Raw genomic sequence first — 16,435 nt, forward strand, 5'->3', positions numbered from 1 at the left:
TTGCTTTTGCGAAAAGTCAATAGAGTTTTTTTCACGCTAGTCTAGTTAGCTTCGAAATATCTTCTGTTTTAGTGCAATGCTATATATTTCTCTGCGTAACTCTTGGTATGTATTATATTTGGAGGACGTTTCGAAACTGGGCCATGTCACAAGCGACAACAGACCACGCTCAGTGTGTCTCACACCTTCACACGATCCAAAAAAAAAGATCGGTGCCACGCTTGTGCTTGCTCAAGCAACTTCAAATAATAAATAGAATGGTCAAGCAGTCACTTCTTAGCCTCCAATGTGTTCGAACGTCTTACGCCGCCTCAGCATCCTTGAATATTGGATCCCCACATTGGCACCCTGACTACGGCTGTGGTCAGGCGAAGGCATCTCCTATGTTTCAGCAATTAACCCGGCTCTATGCTTACTGCAGGTTAGTTATACTTTCAAACATCCTAATCTCGCCTGTGCATCTAATTCTCTGTATCCGTCCCACACGTTTGTCTTATATTGAGCTCCAGTAAGATACCCTATCCTGCCAACGCCCTAAGTGCCCAGCTCATGTCCGTTTATTTTTCTTAATTTCAAATAAAATATTCTAAACTCCCATTTGCTCCCTCACCCACTATGCTCTCTTCCTTTTTTTTAAGGCGCACCTATCAATTTTCTCTCCATCTCTGGCTACGTTTCTCTGAATTTAAGCTAACCCTTTTTGTAAGCCTCCAGGTTTCCACTTCATAATCAAGTACCAGACCATGCCAGATTGAGAACGAGTAAATCAGAGGTACTGTTGTAAGCTTCATTGTAAAGATATATGTGTGAATAGCGAATTTAGAGTGACACTGCAAGAAAACAACAAATTGGTGTAAATTCATGAATATTGATTCATGGGAACGTCCTTTCTGCGGTTCTAGTCGAACAGGGGAAGCATTTGAGCAGGGCGTAATATATGAGCTCACAATATGCTTCTAAATTGATAGAAAGTGTGACAGTTTTACCGCTTGAATGAAGCAGCGAGTGCGATAGCAACATACTATAACACAAGTAAGGCTGCCAACTAATTCATTCGATTTCGGTCTCACGCACCGCTAGAAAATTTTCATATTAAAGAACTTGACCTTTGAAGAGAGACCCGAACGCTGTCCACGCAGTCTATTCGCGTTCAGAGCCCTGCACGTAGAAGAATTTAGGAGCTGTCTTTAATGCCTGCTGAGACAGCGCGCATGGCATTTCACGCAGCAGCTACGTGCTTCAAGTGAGAATTCACAGTTGCTGCTCGATAGACATGTACCCCCTCCCCTGTTGTGTTTCTGCACCACTCAGCGCTTATCAGCCAGTGCCTAAGGCTGGCTCTTCTGCTCCAGACGATAATCTATTGTGGCGTGTGCACGTTGATATGTTTTTTTGTCCCCTTTGTTCATCGTATTCCTTCAAAAAAGTCACACCTTTGCCGCAAAGGCGAAGCAATGAACGCGAGAGCAACAAATTAAGAGGTCACGCGCAGAATGACAAGCAGATTGAAATGCGCCCCACGTTTTTTACGCACAAATCACGCAAGAAGCGTATTTTCAGGTACAGATGAACGCAATGAAACGCTTTAGTTGTTACTTCGCTGTCTCTGAAAAGCGCGCTCTTTTCGCAAACGAAGACTGTGTGAATTGTAGTGACCTTTGTGCACCCGGTAACTACAACAAAATTGTTCCGGTGAAAGCTACGCGATAGCAACAAATTGCAATGTCACGCACAGAGTGACAAGCAGATTAAAACGCGCCACGGGTTTCTCACGCACAAATCACGCATGAATCGTATTACAGGTAGAGATGAACGCAAATAGGCGTCTCAGTTACTCCGCTGTTTCTGAAAAGCGCGCCCTTTTGCAAACAGTGACTGTGCAACAATTTTATATACATTTGCGCATCCGGTAAATACAACAGAATTGTTCCGGTGAAATGCCAAAGCCGACTAAGACATACGATCCTCCCCAACTCGAGTTAAGGACGCGCGTGTTAGTGTCACTCCCTCTTCTCCGCAGTACAAAGTGCACGTGGGAGATGACAGCGCGCACCACCACGTGTTGACAATGTGGTGACGCACGCTCATTGCGCCATCTACTTGGTAATGCTAAAAACACGATAGTTCCCCCCGAGCTCCCCGTCGGCAGTGGTAAGTAGTATATATAATAAGCTTGCCGTTTTAATGTTCAAGGAGGTGCTATTCCATGACTCCGCGGTTGACGCCTCGCACTCACAATTCAGAGGTCTCAAGTTCCCTTCCATGCACGGGAGTCTTTTCATGAATTATAATGATTGATATGTAGGGTTTAACGTCCCAAAAGCACTATATGATTATGAGAGACGCCGTAGTGGAGGGCTCCGGAAATTTAGACCACCTGGGGTTCTTTAACGTGCACCCAAATCTAAGCACACGGGCCTACAACATTTCCGCCTCCATCGGAAATGCAGCCACCGCAGCCGGGATATGAACCCGCGACCTGCGGGTCAGCAGCCGAGTACCTTAGCCACTAGACCACCACGGCGGGGCATGAAATATAAACTTTCCTGCGTTTATATATATATATATATATATATATATATATATATATATATATATATATATATATATATATATATATATATATATATATATATATATATATATATATATATATATATATATATATATATATATATATTTGACACAATATATATATATTGTGTAAAAACACGGAAAAACGAGGCCTTAGGTATAAACTTTTTTTCCTTATTCATTAACGAGGGCCTCGTACTGGCAGACTTGGTGTCATTAGGTTGTATACGAGGGACTATTGGTCAGGTGCCCGCTCGTAGTAAGTTCACGTGCTACGTGACGCCACACATGCGCATAAAAGGGTGTTTCACACTCGCCGCCTGGCTACAGAGTGCGCTGACTGACACTCCCACATTAAAATGCACATATAAACCCAACAACGTGGGTGGACGGAAGGCCGCGGTGATAGCTCAGTGGTTAGAGCATCGAACGCGTTATTTGGAGGTCGTAGGTTCGATTCCTGCTCACGGCTGCTTATTTTTTCACCCACTTTTTTTTCTTATTATTTACATTCCATCTGTTCTAATAACTTCCCCTATACAATCCTTGGCATTATTGTCTGTTAGATCTCCTTATTATTGTGTTTGTGTCAAAACATGGAAAAACGAGCCCTTAGGTATACACTTTATTCCCTTACATATATATATATATGTGTGTGTGTGTGTGTGTGTGTGTGTGTGTGTGTGTGTGTGTGTGTGTGTGTGTGTGTGTGTGTGTGTGTGTGTGTGTGTGTGTGTGTGTGTGTGTGTGTGTGTAATGAACGAGAAGTAAAATAAGGGCTAGTTAGTGATAGCTGGATGACTCACAGCGAAAAAAGAACGCAGACGAAGTATAGGACAACACGAGCGCTGACTCTCAACTAAAGATTTCTTAAAGAAAAGGCACGAATATATACACAGGTTATCCCGCCTCGACAGAGCAACTACGCATATACGGTGAGTGACAGCGCCGCCGATGCCGACGACGACACCATTGTCGATGACAATATTGATGTTGACGCCCGAGGCAAAATCCAGCTGAGAGTGTCCATATAATCGCTATCGCAATAAAAGAAGAGCAGACCACACTGTGCCACCGTTTTTTTCTACACTTTCTTTCGGCAAGCATACCGCATAAAAAAGTGCGTGCTTCCTTCTCGCAGCGCTTTCCTCTCCTGGATGAGAGCCAAACTTGACCAAACGTAACAGCAAGTGGCAGCGGTAAGATGGCGGACCCCAGGAGCTCTTCGGCAGCCGTTGGTGAAGCTCTGGCATCGTACTTTTGTCCACTAAGTGTAAGGAAAGGCTGCTAGAGAGGAGGCTGCTATAGAGTGTCAGAGTACACCAACTTTAAGGAAAGGCTGCTAGAGAAGACTCTTGTTACAGTTGCGGTAGTGAACATGGATTTGACTCTCTTGCTACAGATTGATTTGTTGGCCACAACAGAGGAGCTTGGCTTCTAGGAGAAACATATTCGAAAAGCTGAAATTGTTGCCAAATTAGCTGCCTCTGGACGGGTGCTGAGAAAATTGAAGCAAGATGCGAAATTGGGCTAGTTCGTGAACATTCATTGTGGCTTGCAGAGTGAGACACCCGGACATACACTACAAGTGGACATGGCGCTTGATCAACTGAATCAGCTGATGAAGCTCTAAATAAACGCAAAATTGAAAGAAAGGTAGAAGAAAGAATACCAATAGAAGCAGTTATGGTGAACTCGGGCCACAGAGACAGAGCCGAAAGCCACCAGTAGAGGCCAGATTTCTAGGCACTGAAAAACAGGGTTTCTGGCACCAAAATTAGAAGAGAGAAGCGTCGTTTTAGGCACGAAAGATATCAAATATATTCACAATCAACTTCGACAAAATTAAAATTTGGGATCGGTGTCTACGACAGAAAGACAAACGGTAATGTTTTAGTTTATATTAGTACAAACGCATGAATGATTCATCCTAGTCATGCATTTTTCCCTTAGCATTATAGAATAGAGTCCCTGCTTTCTAGTTTAGCATGGTGAATTATTTGTCCACAATCGAAGAAACATACTCATGAGTTTCTTTACTTTAGCCATGGCTGAGAACGGCAAAACAGAAGCTAATAGCCAAAGCGCTAAGAGGCCATAAGGGTTCTTTTCCCTCGTATAAAAGGGTCTAACCACACTGGGTAAATTCCTCTTCCGTCTGTGAAAACCTTCAGGAGCCCTGCAACAGGTTTGACTATGACAATTGGAATTAGAATTTAGTTCCTACAATTATTTCATAAAGTTGGCACACACTGTTTGGATCCTTAGCTATTGGCAAGATTGGGTCTAGAAATATATATTTCGTGAGGGCACTTCAAAAAAATTCAAGCAAGCAAGAGGGATGGAGCTCATCATTTCCTCTGACAAAATCTGCAATGATATGCGCTACAGAGAGGTGAAATGTCAGACAAAATACCACTTGACGATCATCTTACGGGCGCACGCCCTAACATGGTCGAGGTGACGTATAAAACAAACAATGTTCCTGCGTACGTCAGAGCAGTACGAGTCACAATGGGAAATACTTAAGGTGGCGAGTGTAATTGTGCTATCTGTTGCCTGAATAGAAGTAAAAATGTTCACAAAAATATAAAAATAGACAGATCCCACGTACTGTGAGAATCAATGATATGCGCAGCATGAATGAGGAAGGTTGATATGTCTCTTTAAGATGACCACAAAGTTAAGAGGTGCACGTGAATTATCTCTTACACGACTGCCATGCCACGATTATCATGTTCTTTTGCCCTGACGCGGTGGTCTAGTGGCTAAGGTATTCGGCTGCTGACTAACAGATCACGGGATCGAATTCCGGCTACGGCGGCTGCATTTCCGAACGAAGAGGAAGTGTATGTTCGTGTGCTAAGATTTGGGTGCACGTTAAAACACTCCAGGTGGTCGAAATTTCCGGACCTCTTCACTACGACGTCTCCCATAATCATACGTTGGATTTGAATCGTAAGAGCCCACTTATCAATGATTATCATGTTTCTACATGCCATTCACTTTTGTCGATCATTCAAGCCACGTGATACAAATTTTAGTATGACGTGACATGATGTGTTGAGCTAGCGAAACGGCCGCGAGCACACTTGGAGCGTAGAATGCTGTTACATGACACACATTTCATGGTTATCATGTTTGCACCAGTCATATACCTTCGTCCATCATTCACGTGACATGATGCCAAATCCGATGTAGTATGTGGAGCCAATGAAACGGCTGCAAAAGCGCTATGAGTGTAGCATGTACTCATGTTTTACATGACACGCATGTCAACGTTATCTTGTTTGGACGTGTTATTTAAATTTTTTGTTCGTTGACGTCACGTAATGCCAAATCTGGTATATGTGAAACTAGCGAAGTCGCAGGGAGTGTATCATGAGCGTGGTATGTTGTCACGTTCTTACATGCCATGCAATTTCTGATTATCATGTTTTCACCAGTTATATACCTGTATCATCGATTGACATTTCGTAACACCAAATTTGGTGCATGTGAAGCTAGCGAAACGGCCGCGAGCAAATCATGAGCGTGGCATGTAGTCATGTTTTTCAAGACACGCATCTCATGATTGTCATGTTTGCACCGGTCATGTACTTTTGTCATTGATTCACTGCCTGTACTACAAACTTTGCTACATGTGAAGCTAGCGAAATGACCACGAGCACACCATGAGCGGGGAACGTAGTCAAGACTTGCATGACATGAATGTTATGATCTACACGTCAGGGTATGTCACCCATGTTCACCATGCAGTCATATCATACCATACAGTTTTGCATACTGTCTTGTGAACGAAACCACTCCAAGAGCAGCAACAATGATAGATTAATCATGACATTCATATTGTGGTTTTATTGTTATGACTAGTCAATCAGGCTTGCCATACAGTCATGTTATGGCATAATAATTTTAGTTTCGATGCCAATATCGAAACGGCCAGGAGAGCTAAAAGTCGCAGGTGGCTAGACAGACAGACAGACAGACAGACAGACAGACAGACAGACAGACAGACAGACAGACAGACAGACAGACAGACAGACAGACAGACAGACAGACAGACAGATAGATAGATAGATAGATAGATAGATAGATAGATAGATAGATAGATAGATAGATAGATAGATAGATAGATAGATAGATAGATAGATAGATAGATAGATAGACAGACAGACAGACAGACAGACAGACAGACAGACAGATAGACAGATAGATAGATAGATAGATAGATAGATAGATAGATAGATAGATAGATAGATAGATAGATAGATAGATAGATAGATAGATAGATAGATAGATAGATAGATAGATAGATAGATAGATAGATAGATAGATAGATAGATAGATAGATAGATAGATAGATAGATAGATAGATAGATAGATAGATAGATATGCTCAAAATCACCGAAGCTCGCTAAGAAATGTTTCGAATTTAAAACATACAAACGGAACCTATGCGCGTTTTTGTACATCATTGACATAGTAAGTGTTGACCCATCTTAAAAGTGCGTAGTTTATGCAAATGCTACAAGCATGTTTTTTGGGGTTACTTAAATTTTGAAAGGTCAAATAGAGCCAATAAGACACTTGCAAGTATACACAAGTGGGCGACGAGGAATTATCTTAAATTTTTTGTAGGAAAAAGAAAAGCAGCATTGTTTCATCAGCGTAATAAAAAATTTCAACTATACCGCAATAAATCAAACAATACTGAAACAAAATACAGCCGTTTTTGAGATCACTTGGCGTATATTTCTCTGAAACTATGTCATGTGATCGAGAACTGAATCACTTAGCCGATAAATTAGCTAGAGTAATAGGTACTACGCGTCGCCGTTGCAATTATCTCCCAACATCTGTTACCAAACTTTATATAATTTAGCGTTTCTTTCTTTGGTTCAGAACAGAATTCTATTCTGGTGTACCTCTAGAGCCACAAATATTCAGCGACTCATGGTACTACAAAAAAATAAAAACGCCAGGCCTTGGAGAAAGGCGCAGCAGTTACAGAAAAAGCTAGAAGAGTGGCCTTTTAGAGCCTTTTCCAACACTCATGGAGTAACTGCTGCAAACACACTTGCTTGATACCCACTACGGCATTAGGAATAATAATTTTTGGGTAGTAGGCTGGCATACGATACGGTACTTTTGTCATTGTTCTGAGCAGCGTGGTATCCGGTAAACACTTGCGAGGGATTTAGCGCTATTCGTTCATGCAGTGATTAGCTGACAGCGATGATAAATTATGCCTGAAGTGGATATATGCCACAGTTGTTAGGTGATCAAGAACAAGTTTTGGGAATGTGCTGGAGTATTGGACGACCCACTAGTTACGCTATTCGCATTGTGCGATGACTCATTGTTCTTTTGCTGTTTTGAAACAATTTCTGAGTCGTAATAACGCGATGGCTTTCCTGACAGGTAGCCTGCCTAAGGCAAGTTTGCCAACAAGTCTCAACCTTCGTGATTACTGAAACGTTACCTTCATCATTGACTTAATAAGTTACGTGCTTTTGAAAGCGAAGAGTCGAGGCTTTATAGTTCGAGCACAAATGCAGAAATGTGACACGGAAGCACAAGGAGGAGCAATGATTCGTTAAAGTCTGATTTGTTTCACTTAACATGAGCCCACGAAAAGAGCTCTAGGGGATGAAAAGCGATACGCACTCTCAAAGCAGATATTGCAAACTGAGTCAAATGACTCCGTTTGCACAGACCCACAGCAAACAACAGCCGCATATGAAGGTGATTACAAAAGCCTGTTCACAACGGCTGAGGTTACGGATGACTATGAGAAAAAATCTGAACGATTCATCGTTTTAATGCCTTCTTTACAAGAAGATGATCGGCTCACTATTGGTGGACCCCAAACTAAGGAATGGATTAAGATTACAATCAGAACTTTGCAAAGAAACAAAACTTGAGGCCCACCCTATTGAAAAAACGTCCACCATAGGGATGGTGGATTCCACCATCCACTATTTTGGTGGATTATGGCGGTGCAAATGGTGGCACATGGTGTATGGTGGCGTATGGTGGATGGCGCGCTCCAGCCGGCAATGCTGGAGCGCGAAGCAGCGTCACAACTACCGTGACGAGCTGCCGCTAAAGAAGTAATAAAAATAATTGTATAAAAAACTGTATCAAGCACCCGTAAAGAAAGGTGCACCAGCGTGGGATTGAAGCTGGCACCTCCGAATTACGAACTGAGTACACTAACCACTGCGCCACGCCAACAGATGGCGCTGTGAGTGTTAAAGAAGTAGTCAGCTGACAGAATCACTGTTTAACTTATGTTTGTCATTTACTTGGGAGGGACGGGCCCTGCACCTGCTACAAAAAATTGCACATTTGATAAACACGAGCAACTGCTGCCGGTAACGATTTCCACTGCGATAATGGCAACAGCGCTATGTTTTTGTTACAATTTACAGCCGCAAGAAAAAAAAACAACTTCGTGGACTGTGGAGCAGGTGGAGTTTGGAGTTTATCGGCGGTTACTGCCAAGTTCATTATCCGTTTCTCGCTACTTCCAAAGGGCGTTATGACGTTTCTATGCTCAATCGATAGATACGCCCACACAATTGATTTTGATGTTTTTTCGCGCAACGAACACCACAGTCGTGCCAGCGCACTGCTGTTGCTCTGTCGCTAGGAACAGCTGCGTAACGGCTAGTCAAAAACGAATGCAGTGCGCCAGCAACATTATGCTATTATATTAGTTCAGTAAGCATACGAATTGACGTGTCTATGTTCTCGCATAACAGCAAGCGAAGCGCCGGCGAGTGTGACCAACGGCTGTCCGTGAGGCGAGGCGTACCTTTGGTGGAAGTGCTGCAAGCGCATCGCATCGATGTTTGTCGCTTCTTGCGCGGACATCGTACACAATAAAAAAGGCTTCATTTAGGGTAAATGATGCCGCACCTGTGCTGTATTATTATTTCTGCTCGTCAAAATCGTGTATTCTGAAACCCAGAAGCGCAGATAACATCTGTACGGGCTCGGTCAGTAGACTAACCTTGGGTGGGAATCATGGTGGTAGAACAGAAGGGTGAAAGTCAAATTAACTGGGCCTCATCGCGAGGCATGTCGAAAGTGAAAGTTTATGCATATTCGCACGTACTTTGTTAACTTAAAGGTACGGCTCAAACAATAGAGTGTTGAAGAATTACCAGAGTTGCATTTCTTGTGTTGCGACATCAAGTGACCGCTGTGTTCTGCTCTAGGATTTTAAGGGGCAATTGCGAACTGGAGCCCATTTATTAGTCGACAACTGCTCGCCGATGTAAAACATTTATTTTCATTGTTACAGTGACAACTCTAGTCTTCTAAACATCGCAAGAAAGAAATACATCGCGGGTGTCAAACTGATGTAAGTACGTGCGCGAAATGTAAAATATTCCCAGCCGCATAGTCGATGCTCCACGAAAATTGAAGCGTTGTTGACATCACAGGAATAAAAAAAAACGTACTAGAAAGCATAACGAGCAGCGTTGGTTTCTTTTGAGCGTAAAGGTATATCTCTGCGCATTCAAGAATGAAACACTACAAATAAGTGATTTCACATACTGTCATGTGCTTTTCATCATGCCACCGTCATCCACCTTGCTCACCAAGTCTTCCACCAAACACGTTTTGCCTCGCCCCCATGAGCCGGCCATTGGCTTGCCACCACCACTACCACCATCCGCAACCATTTTTTTTTCCACTCTAGCCGTCATCAGCCGGCAATTTCCACCGCCACCACCATTGGCTCGCCACCACCACCACCATCTGCCACCATTTTTTCTACTCTCGCCACCATCACCCATTATGCCCACTACAGTTTCCACCATATCTACTAATATTTCCACCATATGCACTATTCTTTCAATCATATCCACCAACAATTCCAGCATTCATTAACCAAGGATTTTCAATCGGGCAGATGGCTTTAGCGCGGAATTTTACATAACCTATCAAGAACTTCTGATTCTTTTCCTCGAGTCACTTTCTAAAGACGCCTGGAACTTCCTCTTTCGTTTTATCAGGGCACACTACTTTGATCCCGAAAAGTGCCGACAGTGAAGTTTTAAAAAGCCTATTTTTCGTGCGACGTTGATTATAAGATATTCGCGAAAATTCTCACAAATAGGTTGAAAACAGTGATTACTGAATATTTAGGCACCCCTCAATACTGTAGAATAAGAGGCCGCTCTAGGCAGATTGTGTATTGCATCCATGTAGCGCGATAATACCTTGAAGGCATAGAATATAGCAAGAATCAGGTGCTATGCTTCTTCAAGTGCTATGCTTCTTCAGGTGCTATGATTCTTCATATTGAACTTTCTGAGGCTTTTGATAAGGTGATACACTACTTTTTGTTTCGACTGCTCAGACATCTCTAGTTAGGAGATGTACTGTACAATTAGTTATCACTACGCTTTGAAAAAGGGCACTGCAAAATTTAGTGTGAAGCGCACGCTTTCAGGTATAACAGAGGTAAATTCATCATGGCGTCAGGGGCGTCCGCTTTCACCTTTACTTTTTGCAGTATACTTGGAAGCACTTAGTTTAGGCGTACTGCTTAATTCAGTTATTAGAGTATATAGATACGAAGCCGAGGAAATTCACGTTCTATCCACTTCATGTCCACCATACCCACCATCCGTCCAAAGGTGTTAACTTAGCAAGGACGGGATCATTCCGTTTTATTATTTTTTAAGAACCAAAGCATGCAACATGTTTCTTGCATCAAAGCTTGTCTGCATTCTACAAGTAATACATTGCTCTCGAATGCATATCTAGGCTTTCTACAGCATTCTTAAAAATAGAGTGACGTTCCCTCCATGTACGGTGAAACGGCGATGTCCCCAAAGTTTGTCTTTAAATGGCGAAACTTGGCTCCTTTTGCCACGTAGAAACATGTTTCTCCTCATGAGAATCAAGATGGCTGACCCAGGGTTAGCGAAGCGAGTAGGACCAGTGAATGCATCGATTCTCTAATGATAAGGAGTACACGGCACTGACGATTACAAAAAACGGTCCCGAAAACCTTGATATCGAACAAAGTTATTATAAAAACTAGCAGACAAACGTGTGGGGTTGAAAACATCGCGAAACACTACGACGGAGCTACTAGGTTTTTTTCGGCCAGCGAGACGACCTTCCCTTTGAAAGACACAGAGTTCTCACCCGGTGAGCGCCTGCTAAGCTTACTGTATTTATTTCTCGGAGATTTTCATAGTGTAGAGACGTTATCCACGCGTATAATAAGCCGCAGGCCACGAGATGTGCCTCCTAACCGTAGACTCGATCGCAGCAAAACCATTCCGGCTCAGCAGTGCAGTTTTGCAACATGCCATGCGAACGAAAGCACCGGAGGAGCTGCAGCACCATGAAATGTAAACCATTACATTCATGACGTACATATAATGATTTTCGTCTTTTGAAAAGTCAAACTTTTTTTCATACAGTAATGTTATGCCATACCATGTTTGGTATTGATACAATTATCAAAACGGCCAGGAGAGCTAAATGTCAAGGTGGTTAGATAGATAGATAGATAGATAGATAGATAGATAGATAGATAGATAGATAGATAGATAGATAGATAGATAGATAGATAGATAGATAGATAGATAGATAGATAGATAGATAGATAGATAGATAGATAGATAGATAGATAGATAGATAGATAGATAGATAGATAGATAGATAGATAGATAGATAGATAGATAGATAGATAGATAGATAGATAGATAGATAGATAGATAGATAGATAGATAGATAGATAGATAGATAGATAGATAGATAGATAGATAGATAGATAGATAGATGAGTCTAGCGCACTTGAAAATTATTTTCTTTTTCCTCGATATTTTAAACTAGCGAAACAATCACTACCGGCCCCTGCGCTGCAGACAACACTCAAGAAATATAAATATACGTCGCAAATTAAATGAAGAGACATCATAAAGTATATGCATACCACCATGTGAAAAGGTTTATTATATAGTGAATCTTACAGTCACGCAAATAAGCGCAAATTCATCCCAGTTTGTGTTATGTGTTAAAGACTGGCAATTTTGGTTAATAAAAATTTGTGAAAATAAACAAAAAATGTATTGTCCTCTTTTCTAAAAACACGCCACTTTGTCATTTTTTATCTAGACATCTTTTTTTTTTCAAAAATAACATGTTATGAACATCGTCTTCACGACCGCGACGTGGCAGTAACCATAGGTAGCAAGTTAGACAAGCAGCCTGGGAGTGGCAAAGAAACTTGTAATCTGTTTGCTGAGGAATAATTTGCTTTGTTCTGTAATACTTTGAATGAATGCAAGGTTTTGTTAATCATGAGTGCATGAGGTTTTCCTTCGACATAACGTGGCCTAGCATACAACACTAACGTGACCAGAGTGCCCTATACCACGAAATCTGAGCCCTTCAGTAACAAATTCACCTTCTAGTTTCTTTAGCCTCATGCTTCAGAAATATTCTTGTATGGCAGGAAGTGACCGCATAACTACAGCTGCTAGAACATGAGATTGGAAACATGAGATTGGAAACGTTGGTGTACTGTAAACGTTGACGCCGTGAATAGCATTGCTCGGCAGGTAATATGGAACGTAAAGTTGATATGGCAATTTCTGTGCGACGAAAACCGCAAACAGTACAAAAGAAGTGTATGAGACGAGCCCCATAAGCCCAGCGGAGTCTGTATTCAAAGACTATTTTTCTGGTAAGTGATGCTGTTATGTGGAAGTAATGTTTTATTTTGATCTAACTAAACTCCTTCGTACGTACAATGCTCGCGCTGAGCAGCACTTCAACTGTGCTTAATTTTTTTTTTTTTTTTGCAGTTCGAGCACTGGAACAGATAAAACGTCTTGCGAAAACAAGATACAAACGTATGATGTTCAGTGCACTTGCTCACATTTCTCGCGAGATTTTTCCAAAAAGCCGAAAGCTTTCGAGTAATGCATGCCTTATGAGCTCGTTGAAAGTAGCATCGTAAAGGAAAGGTTGTCTCACCTTTAGTGACTTTGCCCATCATGCCGAGGTTGCTGATCAATGTCCGCATTCCAATCATGTTGGCACTTGGCACGTACGTTCACGCGTCAGCCGAAAGTAACCAGCGTTCGTGACTGATTGGCACTTCTTCGCGAAATCGGAACAATAGGCTTTCAGTTTGCAAATGAGAGAAGAAGTAGGTGTATGATGTCAGATATACACCACCATTTTTAGTGTGTTCATGATGAGTCTGCAAAACATATTCGGAAAGCTTGTGCGCAGGCAGTAGACTTAGCACAGGCAGGTGCTGGTTCTTCAGATGATAAAATAGTATAACTGATGATGATCTACTTGTGAGGAGCAATGTGCTGCCGCATTTCCTTGTGATATCTAACCTTTGCTCCAGTCAGCTGGGAGAGCAAATCATGTTTTAAAATACACCAAGGTACAATTAAGATGTCAAGTGGACACACTTCACCGATATACAGAGAAGACACCAGATTAAGTGGCCACCGTCATGAGTGTCTTGTCAAAATATGCAAAGGGCTTGTTGCTGAATTCCTCGAGAAGTGACAATTTTAGGTGCTTTCAGGTTAACGCTCGTGACAGGCAATTTCTCTTTCGTGCCTTCAATTGTTCAAAAAATAACGTATTTTGATTTCACCAAAGAACACAAATTGTGATATAACAGCGCGCAAACGTAACGTACAACTCAATTACCAACGTTGAATTCAACCCCTCCTGGTAATTAACCGCAGATAGCGCACCTTCTTTGACGTTCCAACTGCTTCCCGCCGGATCCAGCCGGTTGTTCAGAGCACACTTTCGACACAGACATCAGGGCAGAAAAGGCAGGTCCCGCTTGAAGCATCAAACGCTCAAAACGACGCACTTCCTCTTCGCACTTTCTTCTGCTTGCTTGAGTAAAGATATCGAAGGAATGAAAGGCACTCACACAATGTGTTCACTGGACTCCCGCGACAAATAAATAAGAAAACCTGCCGCTACGGTTCCGACAACCAGCAGCCAGTCAACACCAGAGCTGACGCACCGGCTGCCGCCACTGGCAGATTTCGGATCTCCTACGCGAAGGTGAACGATATGCACCAACGCAGTCACCAATCTCGACCTATTTAGCGAAAAGACCACCGCACACGGATTCCCAACGTCGCTCGCCGCTGCTGCGGATGCCACCCGGAGCGGCCGTCCTACTGCGCCTCCTCCTTTCAAGCAATGTATTGAACGATGCTTAGTCGCCGGCTCCAAGGTTTCCATTGGTCCGCGCTCCGCGGCTGCTCGCTCTTGCGCGCGCTTCCTTCTTCCGCGCTCTCATCCCCTTTTTCTCTCGGTTTTCCCGCCTAGCTCTAGCGCTGGGTCTTTCGCATTGGTGAAAGGGGCGCGAAGTGAAAGAGAAGCGGCAGATGATGCGAAAGATTTGGGAAGCCCGGAAGCATGGCGAAGGCTCGCGTTCTGCGCAGCTCTGGCTTCATTGCAACGAAAAAATGTGGAATCACATTTAAGTTTTCATGCAGCTTTGAGCTCGCATTGCGCTTCCACTGAAACTTTCGTGCACAATTTGTGAAAGTGAAGATTTCTTCACAACAGCCACTACTTTTCCAAAATGTTTGTTCAACGTAGGCTCTCAGATACACAGGTAGAGATCCTGAGACCCTTTAAGAGAGAGGAATAATTTAACGCTCTTGGTGTTGCTCACTGCCATCACAGGGCTCCACGCAGACATGATTGTATTTCTAGAGTATTTTTAGGGGTTAAAGCAGAGAAGTAAAAAAAAATTCTGCAGATCCCACGTATCTCGTAATCGATGTTATGCAAAGCATGTGGAGGGAAGGTGACGGTGTTGCAATTTTTTGACTGAGTGACACATCATGAAATAAGTCTAAATATATGTACAAATGTTGCACCTACAGACATTTGTTGAGAAGTTGCACATGTTTATATAACCAGTTATTTGCACTTGCACGAGGATGCCAACTGGAACATGCGTATTAGCAACACCAGGAGCTGATGTGAAGCGCTGATGCTTGCGAGGATGCAGGCCCTGGACACTGATACATAAATCAACTGCGCGTGGCAACTACATAACTACATAAATAAATCGGCGCATGGCAACTAACCACAATTGACGTTAACTCGACGTGACAGCTGTATCGAAGGAGCACATGTGTATAGTTTATAAAAATGTGTAGGCAGCACTGCGACCACAACTGACGCTTGAGGAAGATTAGCATCTATCTGAAATAGTAGTTCCGAGACCTGGCATAGCTCAGTGGTAAAATGCTTCGTTGCCACGCAGAATGCTTTGGTTCGATTCCAGCTGGGACTTTTGCATTCATCGGGTTGACGCTACCAGTGTCGGCGATTTTTTAACGCTTGCGCATTAAAATTGCCCTTGAGTGTTCTCGTCGTTTCTGTGTCACTACGTGTCAATAACATGTTGCACATACCCTCATACCAGCGGAACATACCCGCCTGTGGGTATTTGCCACGGTCTGGCGGGAAGTGTTTGACAACGTACGCGACGGAATTGTGACATTACCCATGTCTCGACCAGCGCGTCACATTCGTCAAAGCATCTTACCCTCCAATGCTAAATTTGGCTCACGCCAAGAGGGTGACCACGGGAGCACCCAAACGTAAGAGGCTAGATAGATAGATAGATAGATAGATAGATAGATAGATAGATAGATAGATAGATAGATAGATAGATAGATATACGCTCAAAGTCGCTGAAGTTCGCTAAGAAATGCTTCGCATTCAAAACGCAAGGCCTGTGTGGGAGGTGCAGCACGGTGACGCCGAAAGCTTGAAGAGCGGCCTTTTGAAGCCTTTTGTAAACACTAAT

General features: G+C 42.8%; 1 protein-coding gene across 2 annotated transcripts in view; it reads right to left on the reverse strand.

The window, feature by feature from the left end:
* Window positions 1-14,822, reverse strand: part of LOC119168738 (Kv channel-interacting protein 4) — an 850,622-nt gene extending 835,800 nt beyond the window's left edge. For both annotated transcript variants that reach the window (XM_075865793.1, XM_075865791.1), the window contains exon 1: window positions 13,594-14,822. In XM_075865793.1, the coding sequence (XP_075721908.1) occupies window positions 13,594-13,651 (58 nt within the window). In that variant the 5' untranslated portion in view covers window positions 13,652-14,822. The remainder of the gene's footprint in view (window positions 1-13,593) is intronic.
* Between the last annotated feature and the right edge of the window lie 1,613 nt (window positions 14,823-16,435).

The sequence above is a fragment of the Rhipicephalus microplus genome, chromosome 6 (genome assembly GCF_043290135.1).
Source record: "Rhipicephalus microplus isolate Deutch F79 chromosome 6, USDA_Rmic, whole genome shotgun sequence".
Classification (NCBI taxonomy): domain Eukaryota; kingdom Metazoa; phylum Arthropoda; class Arachnida; order Ixodida; family Ixodidae; genus Rhipicephalus; species Rhipicephalus microplus.